An 18,980-nucleotide genomic window follows, 5' to 3' on the forward strand; every position below is an offset into this window, starting at 1 on the left:
CACACACGCACGTCTGCGCGAGCAAGTGGCCAAAGGCTAATAATGTCTTTATATTATTCATGTCTCTACTTGTGGTTTAAAAAAAATATATGAATTCTTAATGGTTTGCAAAGTACCTCTCTTGAGCCCAGTCTGTAAAATACTTGGAAGACGCATTTAGCCCGTATTCCCTACCTCTCCTTACGTGAGTGTACCCAACTGTCTCGTGGACCAGGGTCGTCGGACCTCACTCAGCAGCAGCTGAAGACCAGGCTTTGAACTGAGCCCACAGAATTACATCCCAGTGATTCCCGTGATACTACTGGGGTTCAGAATGACCTTTTTTCTTCTTTTTTTTTTTTTGTTTTTGACAGATAAGCTAGCTTACTCTCAGCATCTCAGTGAAAATTGAATCCAGGGATCTTAGAAACTGGAACAAGCCGGTGGGGCCCCTAAATAGGCTGGAGCTGTGTTGGTGATGTCCTTGTACGCAGAACATACTAACCTTGCTGCCAGAAGGTGGGAGTCGAGACACGGGCGAACGGTAGACTGTCCCCCCGAAGACCGGCCGAATGCTGCTGTTGGCCGTAGCGTTGGACGTGGTGGTGGTGTTCAGCTAAGGAGACAGAAGGACAGAACATATTTAACATGCTCAGCAGCCCATCCCTGCACTAGAGAGAAAGGAATATAGGGAACAGTCTAAGATGGGTTTCCATGGTTAAGAGCTTTGAGGAAACCTGTGCTAAGTGTTCAAAGCCAATTTCTATCTGGATTGAACTATAAAATGGTACAGCCATTTTGTTTCTAAATCTATCAAATTAGGTATTTATACAAGGTAAATGAAAGCAGATAGCCAAAGACCAACGTACAGATACAGCCGCTTTATGCGTAATAGCCCAAACACCACAAACAAGCCAAACGTCCATCCACAGGCACATAAGCACATCGTGGTCGAGTCATGCAATGGAATACTGGCCCCCGTTAAAAAGGAGTGACCTATTACATATGCAGCCACGTAGATGAATCTCACAAAAATTATGCTACATGAAAGAAGCCAGACCATGAAGGAATACATACTGTATACTTGCACGTATATAAAATGTGAGAAAATGCCAACTAGTCAGTGGTGACAGCAATTCCGTGGCTGCTGTGAGGGAGCAAAGGGAACACGAAGCTGCAGGAGGAAACTCTGCGTGCCACGGCTGTGTTCACAGGCTTGACTGTGGTGGTGGCTTCACGGTGTATACATATGTCAAAACTTATGAACGCATACATTTTATGTGCCAATTTTACTCAATAAAACTAAACTTAAAAAAAATAATAATAAGCTCTAGGTAGGGGCACCTGGATGGCTCAGTCAGTTGAGTGTCTGACTCTCGATTACGGCTCAAGTCGTGACCTCAGGGTTGTGGGATCAAGCCCCGGGCTGGGCTCTGTGCTGGGAATGGAGCCTGCTTGGGATTCTCTCCCTCTCCCGCCGCCTCTCTCCCCGCCTTGAGCATGGGCATGCAGAGTCTTTAAGATAATGAATCTTTAAAATCTTTAAAAACTATATAACAACAGGGAGCTAGTTTAATAAATGACAGCATGTCAAGAGGATAGAATGTACAGCTAATAATGAGTGTGCATTTGAAGAATGTTTGATGCTATGAAAAAAAATCACAACCAATACCAAGTAGGGAAAAGGCAGAAATCCAAATTATATGTAATCTCTATTTTGTAAAAATACATTATTTAAAAGCTTTCTTAAAATCAGGAAAAACAAATATTCTCAGTGGTCCTCTTGGAGTTTATTGCAGGTGATTTTTTTTTTTTAAGTAACCTCTAGCCCCAGCATGGGGCTTGAACTCTTGGTCCCTGGATCGAGAGTCACACGTTCTACTGACTGAGCCAGCCGGGCGCCCCTGCAGGTGATTCTTTAACTATCTATGTGTTAGAAAGTACGAGCTGAGGAAAGAGAGGGGAAATAACGCTCTACTTCATTTATCAAAGAAAAGGTTAAAATCCTCCCCAATTTCCTGCTCCAGAGATTGAGCAGTACTGAATATTCCATTTACTAAACATGAAAGTCTTTCACAGAATACCACGGTCACTTGTTGGAATTCCAGGATGAACCGTTGAAGGTCATCATCATTAACAGACTGTTGGCAGCAATGGTCTCCCCTGAGTTTAACCCAAGACCTCAACAACAAGCACACATCCGAGCTGACCGCTCCATGACTCTCATTATTGAGTTGCTGCTGGGGCTAAGTATACTCTTCCATTCATACTTTTAGAGGAACCCAAACCGGAAGGCCCCCAAACCCTCTCCCATCTGTAGGGCAGGAGGCAAGAGGTGGCCAAGAGCCCTAGCCTCAACAGCCCCTCGTAAAGAGTGGTTCACAAAGCCTCATGTTCACCTTGCGCACTTTGCCCGGTGTGTTGGGTGCCAGTCCTCGCCGCTTGTTGGGGGTTCGGGGAGCACTGCCATAGAGCATCTCTGTCTCTGTCTGCTTCTTGTTCTTGAGTTGCTGTGTGGAAGTCAGAAGCAACAGCGATAAATCTCAGGAAGGGAACAGGCCTGAGATGGGACAGAAGCAGGGCCAGAAATCAAGTGCCCAGTCCCTGTACCCAGGGTGACCTCTTCAGCCACCCCTCATCCCTCGCAGAGACCCTGGGCTGCTCACATTCCCATCCCTTTGGCCCCCACTGTGCTCGCTCACTCTTTCTTGCTTGGCTCGCTCCTTCTCCAGTCGATGCATCTCCCATTGCTCCATCACGTACTCCATGAATTTCTGCCCATTCACCACAAATGCCTTCGAATGCTCCTGTTCCCACATTTCAATCCGTGCCTTCAACTCCTCTTCCAACTGGGATCATAGACAAGGACATGCTAATTACTTCAAATCTTTGGTATGAAGCTCGAATGAAATGATTCTCCCAAAGGAGGACCCCACCCCAGAGACCATGAGCTGAACGTCAAGTTGCTGGACCCATGTGGGTACAGGTCAGAGTGACCAGAAAGTAAAGCCTAGTAATGGTTCATTCGTAACACACAAGAAGGTGGGAAAAGGCAAGAACCCAGAGTCTAACTAGGGTGTTGGTGCCTTAAGCTGGAGGCAGCAGTGGGCGAAGACGAACAACATGAAATAGGCAGTGTGGGTTAAGAGCACCACTATCCGGGTTCCGATCTGGACTCTACCTCTTATTGGCTATGAAAAGGTGGGCAAGTTACTGAAGTTCCCAGGGCATTTCCTCATCTATAAAAATGGAAATGATTCCAACCTCATAAGGATGTTGTGACAACTAAATGAATTAACAAATGGAAAGCACTTGGCAACAGTATCTGGCACTTAGTAAATGCTAACAATTACTACTGCTATTAAAATGGACAACAGTAGGGGCGCCTGGGTGGCTCAGTTAGTTGGGCGTCTGCCTTTGGCTTGGGTCATGATCTCCGGGTCCTGTGTCGGGCTCCCTGCTCAGTGGGGAGTCTGCTTCTCCCTCCCTCCGCCCCACCACCCTGCACACTCTCTCTCTAATAAATGAATAAAATCTTTAAAAAAAAAAAAATAGTAATGAAGCCCACAGCACTTTCTCAAAAGCTTGCCTTATGTTATAGGCTGAATTGTGTCCTCCCCAAATTCATGTTTAAGTCCTAACTCCCCCAGTACCTCAGAATGTGGCTTTATTTGGACATACAGCTAATGAAGTTGAAGTCATTTGGGGGGAAAAAAAATGAGGTCATTCAGGTGAGTCCTAATCCATCGTGACTGGTGGCTTTGTTAAGAGAAAATCTGGATACAGATGCAGACGGAAGGAAGGCCATGTGAAGATACAGGGAGAAGGCAAGTCATCCACGAGTCGAGAGAGAGGCCTCCAAAGAAACCAGCCCTACTGATATTTTGATCTCAGACTTCTACCCTCTAGAACTGTGAAAAAATAAATCTCTGTTGTTGAAGCCCCCCAAGTCTGTGGCACTTGGCTATGGCAGCCCTAGAAAGCTAAGAAACCTTGATATTCAGGTGCTTACACCAGGAAGGCTCGGTATATACTCACCATCCTTGCCTAAGCTTTGGAAAAGAAGACAGTTCTGGGGCAAGATAATTGAAAGCAAAGGCTATACAAAAAGTAAGGTATTTTGTAGCCAAGCACCAAAAACTCTTAGTGGCGATGTTACCTTGGGGAGCGTTTTTTGAAGCTTGGCTCGTTGCTTTTCTTCTTTTAGAAGATTTCCTCCGCGGTTTGTAAAGCGACTTGGATCTGAAGCTTTTCTCTGTAAAAAATACCTTTTAATTAGAGTAAGCCCTGAGATGATCAGACTAGTAACTACTGCTAAGATTCCTTGCTCTCATAAACTGATACATACTAAGGAGACTCAAGAGAGTTTTGCATTCCCATCCACTGTCAGCGTGAGAAATGGTGGTGTCCTAAGACAGGAGAGTGGGGTGTGAGCACCACAGGCGTATGCAAGATCATCCACTGGCGAGTAAGAAAACTATGGTTTCCTTCTTAATCTAAAAGCAAGAGAGGGGGCGCCTGGGTGGCTCAGTGGGTTAAGCATCTGCCTTCGGCTCAGGTCATGATCACGGGGTCCTGGGGTTGAGCCCCGCTTGAGACTCCTGGCTCAGCAGGGAGTCTGCTTCTCCCTCGCCTCTCCCCATGGTTCTCTCCCTCTCTCAAATAAATAAAAAAAATCTTAAAAAAAAATAAAAGATAGGCTTTAATATGTAATGCACAATGTCACTGGCTCCCTTCCTTGGTTCAGATGTCAAAGATGACTTGTCATCTATAGGGAATGTATGTGGAGGAACAAGGGAGAGGTCTACACTCGGGAGGGCTTGGTGGTGGCACCCCTACTTGCCCACTCACTTCCAGCATATTGACAACACAGCTTAAATGTGCCCAGTTAGGTGGTTTATAATCCGTTTTTTATGAAATTAACACTCACAAAATAGGCAAGTAAACATGTAAAGTGTTAGGCTTCCTCTTCTGTTTTTTGTTACTGTATCATGCACACAGTTTACCAGAACAGTAACTTAAGCATGTTAATTTGTACATATAAGTTAGATTTATACACTCAAAAATTGGAGATCATCAGAAAACTTTACAAACAATCTTGACAATTTGGGGGCAAAGCTTGTAAAGAAATTGTTCCCCCTTCCAGACCACTTGATTGCTAACTGCCCATAAACACTAACTACAGGGGATGGTAATGCTTTTATTTTTCCTTAAATACTGGCATGTCCACAAGACTTACTTATCTGGCTCTTTACTGACATTTACTACCCTTCCCTCTTGCTTTCAACCACAAGTTAAGGAGTAACAGTAGGACATCTATTCTTAAACAGCTGTGAGATCTCACACAGGTCTCTCCATTTGAGTCCTCGTTTCCCTCCTGTAACCTTGAAGGAGTTGAACTCAGATTCTCTAATGGCCCCTTTCTTTTTTTTTTTTTTTTAAAGATCTTATTTATTTATTTGAGAGAGAGAGAGAGAGAGAATGAGAGAGAGAGAGCACGAGAGGGAAGAGGGTCAGAGGGAGAAGCAGACTCCCTGCCGAGCAGAGAGCCCGATGTGGGACTCGATCCCGGGACTCCAGGTTCATGACCTGAGCCGAAGGCAGTCGCTCAACCAACTGAGCCACCCAGGCGCCCGACTAATGGCCCCTTTCAAGCTCTGAGAAGGAGTCTCCATGTGCCCTGCATGTCTCGTCTGGCTCACCCAAGTCCCAGCCCTGAGGCTCAGGAAAGCTCTGCGGAAAGCTGTGAGTGCCAAGTCTCTCAGAAGAAAAGGAATTCAGACTATACAAATGTGCCCTAATACCCAGGCAACTTTCTAAGAAGACAGAAGTTGGAATGGTAGCAAATAATAACTGCCTGCCCCCACATCCGCCCTCTCCTTCCTTTGTCCGGGGAACCTGAATTTATCTGTGGCGGAAGCTCCCCCAGCCTCACTGGCAGCTGGTGTGGTGTGCAAGCAGAGGGACTGGGAAGAGCCCTCAGAGGGGCTGGAGGGGCAGTGCTTGAAGCTCAACAGTGGGAGCTCTAGAGCTACCTTGAACCTGAGGATAGGGTCCACCCCTTCTGGGCTGGAGAAGCCTGGGACACCGCTGACTGCAGAACAGCCGGACCTGCCCTGCACGCTCTACCTCTGGACTTCTTTACACAAGAATTCTACCTTACTGAAGGCATTAATTTAGGCTTCCACCGATGAGCTCTGCAAACACAGATGGGTTAGCAGTAACTCAGAAACTTAGTGATGAAGACAGGGTATTAGAAACCTGGTAAAGAGCAAAGGAGAGTGGATTCTGACTCTGCAGGGCAGGCCTTAACCCTTGATTGCACTCTAGGGAAACAGAAGCTAGGGTGGTACCTCAAACTCCAAGAAAAGTCTCCAGCTTTCTTCCCACTTCTGGACACCTTCAAAGAGTTCTTTGTGAACCTCATAGTAGTTTCTTAACCGCACGATCTCAGCATCATGGAGCTGGAGCAGATTTTCCGTGTAGTCCTCTGCAAGATACAGGTCCAGAAGTTTTAAAAAATTCCTCTAGTGTTTAGTATCCCAATTTACTAATCCCTAACCCTCATCCTCCCAAGATGGAAATCAGTTTTTATTCCTCATAGTACCAATGACACATGATTAAGTATATACTGTGGATGATAAAGCCAGCTCTGTCACATGATCAGTCTGGGGCGAGTAGGGAGTAAGGGCTAGGGTGTAGGTTCCGATGATGAAGATTCTCAAAGTTCTGTGTCACCTCTTGCCTTGTTCTAGGTTTCCTTCACAGTCTTCCTTTCCATCCTGCTCACAGAAGATGTCTAAAAACTTAGTACAATGTCATCTTTATACTCCGTTCAGGTCAGACTCGAATTCCGTTGAGCTCTTGGGGATGGATTCCACGGGCTCAAACATGGGCTCTGCTGTTGACCTGCTGTGTGCCTCTGAGTGCAGCTGCTGAACATTTATGTGCCTTCATGTCCTCCTCTCTTGAGGTGAGGATTAACTGAGATAATAGTGTTAAGGGTCTAACACTGCACCTGGTGTGGAGTAAGCACCCGACAGACTTGAGCCTCGCAACTACAGGCTACAGTGATTTACTACTTCAGAAATCAAGAGGCCCTTTATTTCCTAATGGCTTTTGCAAATGTTAATTATACAGGAATGGCAATTTATGCTACAGGGCTTGAAAAGGCAGCTGTATCTGTTTGGTAGAGGAAATACGTGCTGGTGAATGTCTGCCCTCAGGAAAACCTCTGCTTGTGTACAAACCCGCATAGTAGGGGGCAAAAGCCTGTCTCTGCTCCTGGCTGTAGAAACACTGGTCCCAGTACTGAGCCAGCTCCACTCGAATTGCCTCAATCACTTTCTTCATGTTTTGTGTCTTCAGTTCTTCCAACCGATCCACTTCCAATTGCAGCTGTAACAAAGAGACCTGGTAAAGGTGCTTGCCATACATTTACTTTCACATAGGAATACAAAAGTTCAAAAGCCTCCCCCACAACGTTTAAATAAAATTATAACACAAAGCCACAGAGGTAAATCAACACTTTTTTTTTTTAAGGGAGAGTGTGCATGCCCGCGCACAGAATGGCAGAGAGGGAGAGAATACCAAGCAGGCTCCAAGCTGGGCGTGGGGCTTGATCCTACGACCCTGAGATCATGACCTGAGCCAAACTCAACAGCTGGACACCCAACCCACTGAACCACCCAGGTGCCCCAGTCAACACTTTTTATAACGCTGATATCCTGGGAGCCAGAAACCTAAGAAATGTACACAAAGGACAGAAGATGGGCAGGCTACAGCCATCCTTGTCGAACGCTGGCCTTAAAGACAGGTTCGCAGGGCGCCGGGGCGGCTCAGTCGGTTAAGCGACTGCCTTCGGCTCAGGTCATGATCCTGGGGTCCTGGGATCGAGCCCCGCATCGGGCTCCCTGCTCGGCGGGGAGTCTGCTTCTCTCCCTCCACCCCCGACCCCGCTCGTGTTCTTGCACACTCTGTGCACATGCTCTCTCTCAAATAAATCTTTAAAACAAAACAAAAAACAGGCTTGCTTGAGGCAGACACTGTTGAAGACAATACACTTGACACTCGTAGAGACTGCTGACCCAGTGCCCATTGGATTTCTTACCGCTTTCCTGACCTTGGCCTTTGACCCAGTCATAACCGTGGCCACAGCTTCTCTCTCTTCTTCAGGTATCTGTAACCTGTCCCAGAGCTCTCGGATCTGAGCTCGCAGACCCTCACACACTGCTTCATTTTGTGATTTTCTCATTTCCAGCTGTAGCAAGGAGAGCCAATGGTTATGGCAGAGAGCAGCACAAAGAAGGCCAGCCCTGTGGCTTCCCGCAAAGAAATGTCTGGACCCACAGAGAGAAGCAGCACTTTTACTAGATTGTGAAGAAGTGTGTTTTCATGACTTCTGAACACAAACTGTATGGCTGCCATTATGGTAGGATCTCAAGCCCCAAGAATTAGGATTCAGATTATTAAAAAAATTAAATACTAAGCCAATTCACATGACTAATAGTATTTCATCCAAGATTTCAATTCCATTCTTAGAGCCACAAATACATTTTTTGTTAAAAGAAAAAAAGACAAAAAAACTCCCTGAGGTTATACATTATTTACTATCTTTATCCTCCCTCATTCTTTTAACTTACACTGGCGTATTTAAGACAGAAGGACAAAACTGTCAGTTTTTTCAAATTTCTGGACACTATGGAGATCCCAGGCCATAATGTGAGCAGTCATTACCTGCCGAAGCAACTTTTGTAGTGTTGCAATATTCTCCAGAGATAAACAAAAGGCATCTTCATCTTCACACACCACATCTCTTTCAAAGCTTGTGTCTGGGGTGTGATCTAATTCCTCCATACACAGGATGATCTGTCTCTTTATGTTGACAAACTCCTCATGTCTAGACGCCTATAAAATAAAATGATTACAAGTACCTACCTACAGGAAAGTCAAAACTGACTTTTAGGAAGTATGAATGCAAGTGCTTACCTTTGTTTCCCTCAACGAGGCCACGTGCTGTCTAAATTGGCTCAGCTCTTCTAAGCTGGGAACTGAGGTGCTGTCGATGTCATAGTGGGGCATGCAAAGAATCTCACACAGCTCTTGATCTTGTTCTTGAAGTAGTTTGAGTTCCTGTTTTCGTTCCTTTTTCTGTTTTCGCATCAGTTCTACCTGAGTGCGCAAATCCTTTTCTAGCTGCAAGATGGTCGTCTCTCCTTCTTCCTGCAGGAGACAATGTACTATTGTGAGAAGGTTCCAAGTGGATCTCTTCAAATGAAGAGAAGGACAATGGAAGAGGGCTAGGACGACAGGCCTTTTTTTTGTTTTGTTCTTAAGATTTTATTTATTTGAGAGAGCAAGAGAGCGAGCCCAGGTGAAGGGCAGAGGGAGAAGCAGACCTCCCGCTGAGCAGGCAGCCTGACAAGGGACTCAATCCCAGGACTCTGGGATCATCACCTCAGCCAAAGGCAGACACTTAACTGACTGAGCCACCCAGGTGCCCCTAGGATGACAGACTTTTAAGTTAAACCTACAAATATGTCAACTTATGGCCAAAAAAATATGGCACAAACAGGGTTCCCTAAGAAAGGTCTCAAATAAGGAAAGGTACCAGGACACTTTTGCAAGAGGTGAAGAGTGCCTGGAAAGCTTGCTTTGAGTTAGCTACAGCATAGTATATCTAATTCAAAACATGATGCTCATCCTAATAATCCTAAGAATACCACCTAACCAATAAAAATCAATAGTCCTTGCTCTACTCCAACTGATTAACAAGAGGAAAAAAAGTGGCAGTTATCGGACTTAAAAATTTACACAATTTTATTCAACATTCATGAATAAAGACTGTCATATAATTTAAGGGAGATATATCACAGTTTATCTAACTTCTCACCTAATTTCACATTGAAAGTTAAAAGAAAATGACTAAAGAAACTATTTGTCTAAAATCAATGATATATATGCCATTTCTGTAGATTCCAGGAAATTCCACTGTCATTGCTCTTGGCTGCCAGGTATGGCTCAGTCGTTAAGCGTCTGCCTTCGGCTCAGGTCATGATCCCAGGGCCCTGGGATCGAGTCCTGAATCAGGCTCCCTGCTCAGCAGGGAGTCTGCTTCTTCTCCCTCTCCCTCTGCGCCCCCCGCCCCGCTTGTGCTTTCTCTCTCAAATAAATAAAATCTTTTGAAAGGAAGGAAAGATAGGGAAGGAAATGAAAGGAAAAGGAAAAGGAAAGAAGAAACTCCCTCCTAGGCTGACTCCATCTAGATACCCAGGTAGTTCTTGCTGTAACAGAGAGAGGGACCCAAGAATCCGATAGCCATCCTGTGCTGGCCCTACATTCACAGCTATTGAATTACCTTCCCAAGCTCCACGTTGGTTTCCATTTTTATGATCCCAACACTATTTTTACTGGTCCTCCCCAAGGACGTATTTTGGACCCGCTATCCTATTTGTTACTCATTTCATCCTCGTTGGTGTCTTCATTCAAGCCCTGCCTTGTGCTGGACCACCAAACAGCAACCTCTCAGCCTGATACACAGATAATGCTGCATGCTCTGAATTTGACTATGCTCTCCAGACACTCCAGCTCTTGAGACATTTCCTTTCAAGTAGCCATTCTGGCTGGTTCAGTGGTATACAACTACTGGGTATGAAAAACCCACAAAGGCAGGTCTTTTGGTAACTTTCCCTTATATCACCAGTCACTTTTGCTTCCTAGGTAGTGCCTTTCATTTTCTTTAGGAGAAAGGATAGCATAGTACCATCTATACCTAGCTTTTCCCTAGAGTTAAAAAAAAAAAAAAAAGTTATATGCCCTGCAAAATGATGGCAAGAGGAAGCTGTTTTTGATCAAAGGATTGTAACACTTACTAGCTGTCCCACCTCTCAACAGGGCAACTCTTTACTTAAGTGAAAGTTGCTGGAACTAATTAACTAGGTGGCAAATTCTGCCCACTTTTTATGGCCAAGATTCTAAAAGGAAATCTTCCATCTGCAGCCCCAAGTCAGAGTTCCTTCCTAAATCTCAGACAAGCAGGAGCCCCCAAGGCCCCACCATGTACCTGAAATGGCTCGACGTGTAACTCGCTGCACAGGGTATTCAGCTCTTTTTGACAGATGGAAATGCTTTTGATGAGCCTTTCTTTCAGGCTTTCCTCTTCAGCAATCATCATATCCAGGAGGTCCTACAAGAGAGAAAACAGTCCCATAAAAGTTTGGGGCCAATGGGAAAAAAACCCCAAACCAACAACACCAAAACCTTCATAATTACAAATTCTTAAGAAAGGACTTAAATAGAAACAAAACCAGGAAGAGCCTGTGACACTCCAGTGGCACTTCGCCAACCATCTCCAATGGGACACCAGTATCCGTACTGCTGTCCCGCTGCAAACAGACCAGTACGACTCACTTACCTTGATATGCTTCTTTACAACCTCAGTTCTTTGTAACCGCTGGTCCTCTGGAATCCCAATTAATTCCCAGATTTCCCGAAGGTGATTCAGAGCTTTCTGGAGACATACTATTGACTCCTCTGCCAGCACCTCACTGAAAAGCAAGAGAGAGTCCAGGAAAATGAGCCACTGCCCCCAGACTAAAAGCAGTATTTACACAAACTAAACAGACTCCTTTCTCAGTGGCCTCAGGATAAAACAAATTGAAAACAAGCATTCAGCTTTAACAGCTCTTTTCCAAAACACCACAACACTGGCAAAGCAAAATTCAGTATCACCTTAAACTGTGGAAACTCAATCTTCTTCTTCAAGTAGGCTCCACACCCAGCGCGGAACCCAACGAGGGGCTTGAACCCATACCCCAAGATCAACACCTGAGCTGAGATCAAGAGTCGTATGCTCAACCAACCCGAAATCCCAATTTAAAGGTTGCCTATCCGGGGCGCCTGGGTGGCTCAGTCGTTAAGCGTCTGCCTTCGGCTCAGGTCATGATCCCAGGGTCCTGGGATCGAGCCCCACATTGGGCTCTCTGCCCGGTGGGAAGCCTGCCTCTCCCTCTCGCACTCCCCCTGCTTGTGTTCCCTCTCTCACTATGTCTCTCTCTGTCAAATAAATAAATAAAATCTTAAAAAATAAATAAAAAAAATAAAGTTTCCCTATCCAAAAAAAAAAAGTTCACCTCTCCTAGATGAAGAAAGGCTTTGGCACACATAAACACCAGTTGCCTATACCAGATAGCCAGGATCAATACCCAGATAGCGAATAGTGTTTGAAAGAATTTATTGTACTCCCTTCATTTTAGAAATGTAAACAGGTAATTAAGGCATTTAATCTCAATCAACTAATATTAATTATTCTAATCTCAATTAACTAAAATTTAACTACAGAGCCTCCCCTGGCACTCCAATTTTAAGACAAAAGAATGCATCAATCAAAATCCTAATCTTTGCATTTTATTAAAAATAACCTACAGTGGGTGCCTGGGTGGCTCAGTCGGTTAAGCGTCTGCCTTCAGCTCAGGTCATGATCTCAGGGGCCTGGGATGAGTCCCACATCGGGCTCTCTGCTCAGCAGGGAGTGGGCTTCTCCCTCTCACTCTCCCTTTGTGCTCAACCTCACTCTCTCAAATAAATGAATAAAATCTTAAAAAAAAAAAAAAAACAACTACAAGATCTCATCTTGGTCAATATTCAATCTGAATGCAAAAGCCCAGGCATTGAGCCAGACCAGCCTGGGGCGCTGCCCTGAGGGGCAATACTTGAGGGAGCGCTCTACAGTCTCTTCCAGTCTGGCCCACCCCGCCCTGGCCAATCGGCACAGCTAGGGCAGCGAGGTTCTCTTGAAAACAAAATCCAATCGGGCCTCTACTGAACTACTCCCTTCACAATTTCCCATTGCCCTCAGGAAACACTTCAACCACTTTCAAAGAAAAGGCTTTCTAAAACCTCTCTTCAGGTTTGTCTCTTAATCTCTTTCACCAGCTCACTCCTTAAGACTCCAGCCAACTGACCTTCTGAGCATTTCCTGGACATGCCCCTCACTCAGCCGTGTGTAGCTCTCAGTGGCTGATAATGTCCTGCTTCTGTACATTAACTTCCACCTGCCATCACCTTCTTTGGACAGCTGTGGATTCCTCACAGTCACTTCTCCCCCCAACCTCCCCCATCCACCCTGTAGACCATAGACTCAAGGGCAAGGACTGCCAGATCTTATCCATCTTCATTTTAGCAGACCCTAATGCACAGCAAGTGTTCAATAAATGTAAAATGAATGGCCCTGAGTTCCTGCCAAAGGCTCATTATGCCTCTAACTTCCAGCTACCTTCAGTTTATAAGTGCTCACATATTGACAGATTTAAAAGCAGTGCTGCCTAGCTCTGTAACACATTCAGAGGGTAAAGTGATCACTTTTCTGAAGCATAAAATCTAGCACACGGGAAAAGAATCTGAATAGACATCTCTCCAGAGAAGATATATAATGGCCAATAAGCATGTGAAAACACACTGAACATCACTAGTGAAATGCAGATCAAAACCACAGAGAGATACCACTTCACAGGCACCAAGATGGCTATAATACAAAAGACAGTTAAAAAAACAAAACAAAACAGTAATAAGTGTTGACAAGGATGTGGAGAAACGGCAAGCCCCCATACACTGCTGGTGGGAATGTAAAAATGGTGAAGCCTCCTTGAAAAACAGTCTAGCAGTTCCTCAGTTGAACACAGAGTTACCATATAACCCAGATATTCCATTCCTTAGGTATTTACCCAAGAGAAATGAAAACATGTCCACACAAAACTCAAATACATATTTATAACAGCCAAAAAGCAGAGACAACCCAAAATGGCCATCCACTAATGAACAGGTAAATGTGATATACCTATCCAATGGAATGTCATCTGGCAATAAACCTGGAAAACACTACACCAAGGGAAAGAAGCCAGTCACAAATGACAATGTATCATAGGATTCCATTTATATGAAATATCCAGAATAGGCAAATGTGTAAGAAACAGAAGTAGATCAGTAGTTCTGTGGGGCTGGGGTGTGGGGAGGGAGGAAGGTGGGAAAAGGGACTGACCTCTAATGGGTATGGGCTTCTTGAAGGGATGATGAGAATGTTCCAAAACTGACTGTGGTGATAACTGCACAACTCTGTGAATATACCAAAACCCATCACACTCTATGCCACACGAAATCATTCATTTGAGATCTTTTCCAGTCCAGTGACTTAGTTTCAAGAGACTGGGAAAATTGGACCTTTCTACAACCGCTTGTGTCCTTGGGAAGTATTTTTCTAGGTATCCTCGGCTTTTTGGTGATGTGTTAGAAGAATAAAAATCTCAAATTTGTACTTTTAGGGAAATTATCTGAATCTACTTACAGGCGGCATGTAATTGCATCAAGAGAATTATTACGCACAGAGAATGCACTGGGGCATCTTACGATCATACAACTTTTTGAAACATCTAGTTATTCATTCAAAAATACTACTGAATGTCTATTACATATAGGGTGCATTCTAAGTGTTGGGGATTCAGCACTGAACAAAATTGACATCCCTGCCCTTTTGGAGTTTACATTCTAATAGTAAAAGAAAAGTGATAAATAAGCAAATCTTGGGGCGCCTGGGTGGCTCAGTCGGTTGAGTGTCTGCCTTCGGTTTGGGTCATGATCCCAGGGTCCTGGGATCGAGCCCCATGTCGGGCTCCCTGCTCAGCGGGGAGCCTGCTTCTCCCTCTGCCTGCCACTCCCCCTATTTGCGTTCTCTCTCACTCACTCTCTCTCAAACAAATAAAATCTAAAAAAAAAAAAAAAAAAAAAAGCAAATCTTACATTAAATGGTGGAAAGTCCTCCCTGAGGTGATCTTTGAGCCTCACTCGCCTGGGCCTACCTACCTAAAGGAGGTAAGGAATCAAGCCATGGGACATGTGGGGGAAGAGAGATCTAGGTACAGGGAACAGCAAATGCCAACGTCTGATGTAGGATAGTGCCCGGTAGGTTCAAGAAAGAGCAAGGACTTTGGTATGACTGGAGTAGAGTACAACAGGACTCCAGAGGCCTTTGTAAAAGGCAGAGAGGCTTTTACTCTAAAATACGAAATCAGGGCGCCTGGGTGGCTCAGTTGGTTAAGCGACTGCCTTCGGCTCGGGTCATGATCCTGGAGTCCCGGGATCGAGTCCCGCATCGGACTCCCTGCTCAGCAGGGAGTCTGCTTCTCCCTCTGACCTTCCCCCCTCTCATGTACTCTCTCTCTCTCAAATAAATAAAATCTTTAAAAAAAAATAAAATAAAATACGAAATCATTGGAGGATTTTGGCTCCTGTGTTGACAATAAGCTTCAGGAGGTCAAGGCAGAAGCAGGGAGACCAGTTAAAAGGCCAGTAGAACACAGCGAGAGATAAGGACGGTGACCCGGACCAGGGCCGTGGCAGCAGAGCTGGGGGAGGAGTGAGACTGTGGCCGTCTTTTCAAAGTTAAGGCTAATCTTAGGAATGAAAGAAAAAGGTGGGGGCGCCTGGGTGGCTCAGTTGGTTAAGCGACTGCCTTCGGCTCAGGTCATGATCCTGGGCTCCCAGGATCGAGTCCCGCATTTGGGCTCCCTGCTCGGCAGGGAGTCTGCTTCTCCCTCTGACCCTCTCCCCTCTCATGCTCTCTCTCTGAAATAAATAAATCAATCTTAAAAAAAAAAAAAAAAGAAAGAGGTTTCAGGGTGATATAAGAAATAGTATGAATGTTGTGAAGGGTGGAACATTTTTTAACTCTTTGAAAACAGTACACGAGTGAGAAGGGTCTCTAGAAGATTTGTAATTCCAAACACCCATTTTGCAACAGGCCCAATAAGATTTGTTCAAGTAATGAAATCCAAGGGATGGTTAACTTTTACATTATAACAATAGTGTGCATACTGCTTTTAGTTAGTGGCCCATTTATCTGCTGGAGGCTAGCGGTCCATTTGCTGTACAGACATTTGTTTTGGTTTTAACTGGCTCTGAGATCTACAAATCTCACGTCATTTAATTCTGTAAAAGCAATTTGGCTAAATTAGTAAACATAGCTAAGTTTCTCAGTTAAGTCACAAACCAAAAAACACTGCAGATTGTGTGGCAGATTTTTAAAAAATAACAGCTTTATTGTATTTTTTAAAACCCTGGCCGTTTTTTCCAATGGTACCACGATTTGTACTCAATTCCCATTCTCCGGAAGGCAAGCACTTGAAAAAGAACGACAGGCATTAGTAATTATGGCAGGAAGAACATTCTACAGCCATAGAGCAATCAGTCTGACCAATAACTACAAACTAATAATGAATCATCACGGTGCCTCACCCGCCCCTTTCAGAAAGTAGGGTTAACGTTTTTATCACAAGACATTTTAACACAAGAGCCCCATGCCCTGGTATTTTCCTTATTTTAGAACAAAACTGACATCCCTGCCCCTTTGGAGTGGACCTTGTGAGAGCGAAAGAAAGGTGATGAATAAGCAAACCTTCCACTAAATGGCAGTAAGTGCTACGGAGGGAAAATCGAGGGGACAAAGGATGAGACAGGTGACAGTCGGTGCGGCGAGTCTGGCCCCTACTTCAAGTCGGCCGCCCCTTCCCCCGCACGGCCGGGGGGTCGTGAAAACCACCGGAGAGGAATTCCTCGATGGAGCTCCTGAACTGGCAAGGAAAGCCGGCTATCTGTCCGAGTCAGGTAAAACGTGAGCACTGCAGCCCGGCCCCGCGGAAGACGCGGATAAATGGAACCGGTGACGGCCTTATTTAAACGGAAGCGAGAAACCGGGCCACAAAAGACGCAGCACTTAGAACAGGCCGCAGGTGCCAAGAGGCAGCACCTGGGAGGCGGGCGGGGCTCGCGGACATCGCGGCGCGTCCGGGCCTCGGGAGCCTCGGGAGCCTCGGGAGCCCGCGGCCGCCGGGGCCGGTGCCCGGCAGGCCTTGTCTCCGCCGCACCGGGGCGCTCGGCCCGGGCGCCAGCTCGGCGCTCCCCAAACCTGCCGGCCGCGCCCGGGCCTCACTCGGCGCGGGCTGACATACCACCCGCGGCCCGGGCCGCCTCGGGGGCCCCGCACTCGGGACGGGGGTCGCTCCCTCCCGCGTCCCCTCGACTCTCCCGCAGCCCGCACCTTCTCCTCATGGCGGACGCTCCAGGCAGCCGGCCGTCGAGGCCCCAAACCTCCTCCGCGCGGGGCTGGGCGCAGCAACCTCCCACAAGCACCGGCTGTCTTGCTTCAAGCCGCGGCTCCGCGAGCCGTTAGGTCACCGCGGAATTTCAAACCGAGCCCGAAGGCGGAGCAGCCCCGCGATTGGCGCCCTGACCCGTCGCTCCTCGCCAAGCCCCGCCCCCTGGCGGCGAGCCGCGGGCGCGCACTGGGTCCCGGCGCGCCGGGGCTCGGGGCTCGGGCTCGCGCGCTGGGCGTGGGAAACGCTCGCTCTCTGACTGGCGGTGGGGTCGCTGTCTGCGCCGGCGCCGGGTCTCGCCCGAGCCTGGAGGGCCGCCCCGCCCCGCCCCGCCCCGCCCCGCCCCGCGCCAGAGGCGGCGTGCGGGCCACACCCCGTCCTGGCACTGTTTGGATTCGAAGCTCTGGCCGCCGCCCGGAGGCCGCCGGGAAGGGGCGAGAACCGCAGCCAGCCGGCTGGGCGGGAGCGGGCTCAGCGGGAAAGCCTGACGCTTTAACTCGTTTCTCTCGCGCAGGCAGATGGCGAGCCTGGGGCTGATCTCTGGTGGCAGCCTTCCCCACGTGCGGGAAGTCGTGCCCTCGAGGGCAAGGGAAGGAACGCTGCGTCCCTGCTCACGGGCCCGGCACCTTTCTAGAGAGCGATCCCATTTAATCTCCACGACAGCCCCGTTTGGTATTATCGCCATTTTACGCAGGAGAGAACCGGCTCTGAAAGGCGTGAGGGACTTGCCCAGGTCACATGCTTGGCACACAAATGGAGATCACCTGGGCATGGTTCTTTCAAATTACAGGGGTTTATATAGTTATCCGAAAACTTTAAAACTCGTAATCGACATCAAAGCACTTTTGTATCCTCTTTTCGCTGAATATATGCTACATCCCTAAATGCTTATATACAGCTTTGTTTTCCAGTGATCCAGTTGCATGATATTGTGGCTGGAGGTATCTCATAATTCAACTGTTTTGCTATCAGTGTGTATTTTTTTTTTTTTAAGATTTTATTTTGGGGCGCCTGGGTGGCTCAGTCCGTTAAGGGTCTGCTTTCTGCTCAGGTCATGATCCCAGCCGCCTGGAATGGAGCACCCGCATCATCAGGCGCCCGGCTCAGCAGGGAGCCTGCGTCTCCCTCTCCCTCGGCCCACCTGCCTGTGCTCTCTCTCTGTGTCAAATAGATAAAGAAAATCTTTAAAAAAAAAAAGATTTTATTTATTTTGAGAGAAAGAGAGTGAGTGAGAGAGAGCACAAGTCAGGGGCAGAGGCTGAGCAACCAGCCTGATGTAGAACTCGATCCCAGGACCTTGGGATCATGACCTGAGCCGAAGGCAGACTCTTAACCGACTCAGCCACCCAGGCATCCCATCAATGGATATTTAGAGCGTAATTTTTACAAATGTCTTCAGACATAAATCGCACCTTGCATTATTTTCTTACATTTGACTCCTAGAAGATAGCTACTGAACGCTCCTTCCAGAAGGATTGAATTAATTTGCCCTTCCCACTATGGAAGCCTCTCACCCTCAAGAGCTCTTGAGTATTACTGTCCTTTTAAATCTCTGCTAGTTTCACAGGCAGAAAGTGTCATTCCCTTGTTTGATTTGCACTTGCTGGTTTATAGCTGAAATTGCACATTTTCCCTCAGTGTATTGGCCATCTATGACTTCTGTGACTCCTTTTCATTTGCCTTTTCCATGAAGAAAAAGTAAAGGATGCTTGTTTGCTTCCCCTGCAGGACCATGTTTCTCTCTTTCAGAAGGACTTAACTGGAGTTTTTTCCTTTTAAACTTTTTTTTTTAAAGATTTTTTCTTTATTTACTTGACAGAGAGACAGCGAGAGAGGGAACACAGGCAGGGGGAGTGGGAG

General features: G+C 46.6%; 1 protein-coding gene and 1 long non-coding RNA gene across 4 annotated transcripts in view; one reads left to right on the plus strand and one right to left on the minus strand.

Moving 5' to 3' along the window:
• The window catches only part of LOC148163989 (uncharacterized), a 16,409-nt gene extending 15,044 nt beyond the window's left edge, over positions 1-1,365 (plus strand). Inside the window, exon 4 of the long non-coding RNA XR_015768597.1 lies at positions 354-1,365. This is a non-coding gene — a long non-coding RNA (uncharacterized LOC148163989). The remainder of the gene's footprint in view (positions 1-353) is intronic.
• Positions 1-17,241, minus strand: part of PRC1 (protein regulator of cytokinesis 1) — a 20,606-nt gene extending 3,365 nt beyond the window's left edge. For all 3 annotated transcript variants that reach the window (XM_028122089.2, XM_028122088.2, XM_028122087.2), the window contains exons 1-12: positions 17,066-17,241; positions 11,393-11,525; positions 11,042-11,164; positions 8,968-9,201; positions 8,716-8,886; positions 8,090-8,239; positions 7,230-7,377; positions 6,333-6,469; positions 4,139-4,234; positions 2,682-2,828; positions 2,379-2,489; positions 485-595 (exon numbers count right to left, since the gene is read on the minus strand). In XM_028122089.2, the coding sequence (XP_027977890.1) occupies positions 485-595; positions 2,379-2,489; positions 2,682-2,828; positions 4,139-4,234; positions 6,333-6,469; positions 7,230-7,377; positions 8,090-8,239; positions 8,716-8,886; positions 8,968-9,201; positions 11,042-11,164; positions 11,393-11,525; positions 17,066-17,076 (1,572 nt within the window). In that variant the 5' untranslated portion in view covers positions 17,077-17,241. The remainder of the gene's footprint in view (positions 1-484; positions 596-2,378; positions 2,490-2,681; positions 2,829-4,138; positions 4,235-6,332; positions 6,470-7,229; positions 7,378-8,089; positions 8,240-8,715; positions 8,887-8,967; positions 9,202-11,041; positions 11,165-11,392; positions 11,526-17,065) is intronic.
• Positions 17,242-18,980: the final 1,739 nt, after the last annotated feature.

The sequence above is a fragment of the Eumetopias jubatus genome, unplaced genomic scaffold (assembly GCF_037043125.1).
Source record: "Eumetopias jubatus isolate StellerSeaLion01/CBP00866 unplaced genomic scaffold, mEumJub1_p1.0 scaffold_7, whole genome shotgun sequence".
In the NCBI taxonomy this organism is placed as follows: domain Eukaryota; kingdom Metazoa; phylum Chordata; class Mammalia; order Carnivora; family Otariidae; genus Eumetopias; species Eumetopias jubatus.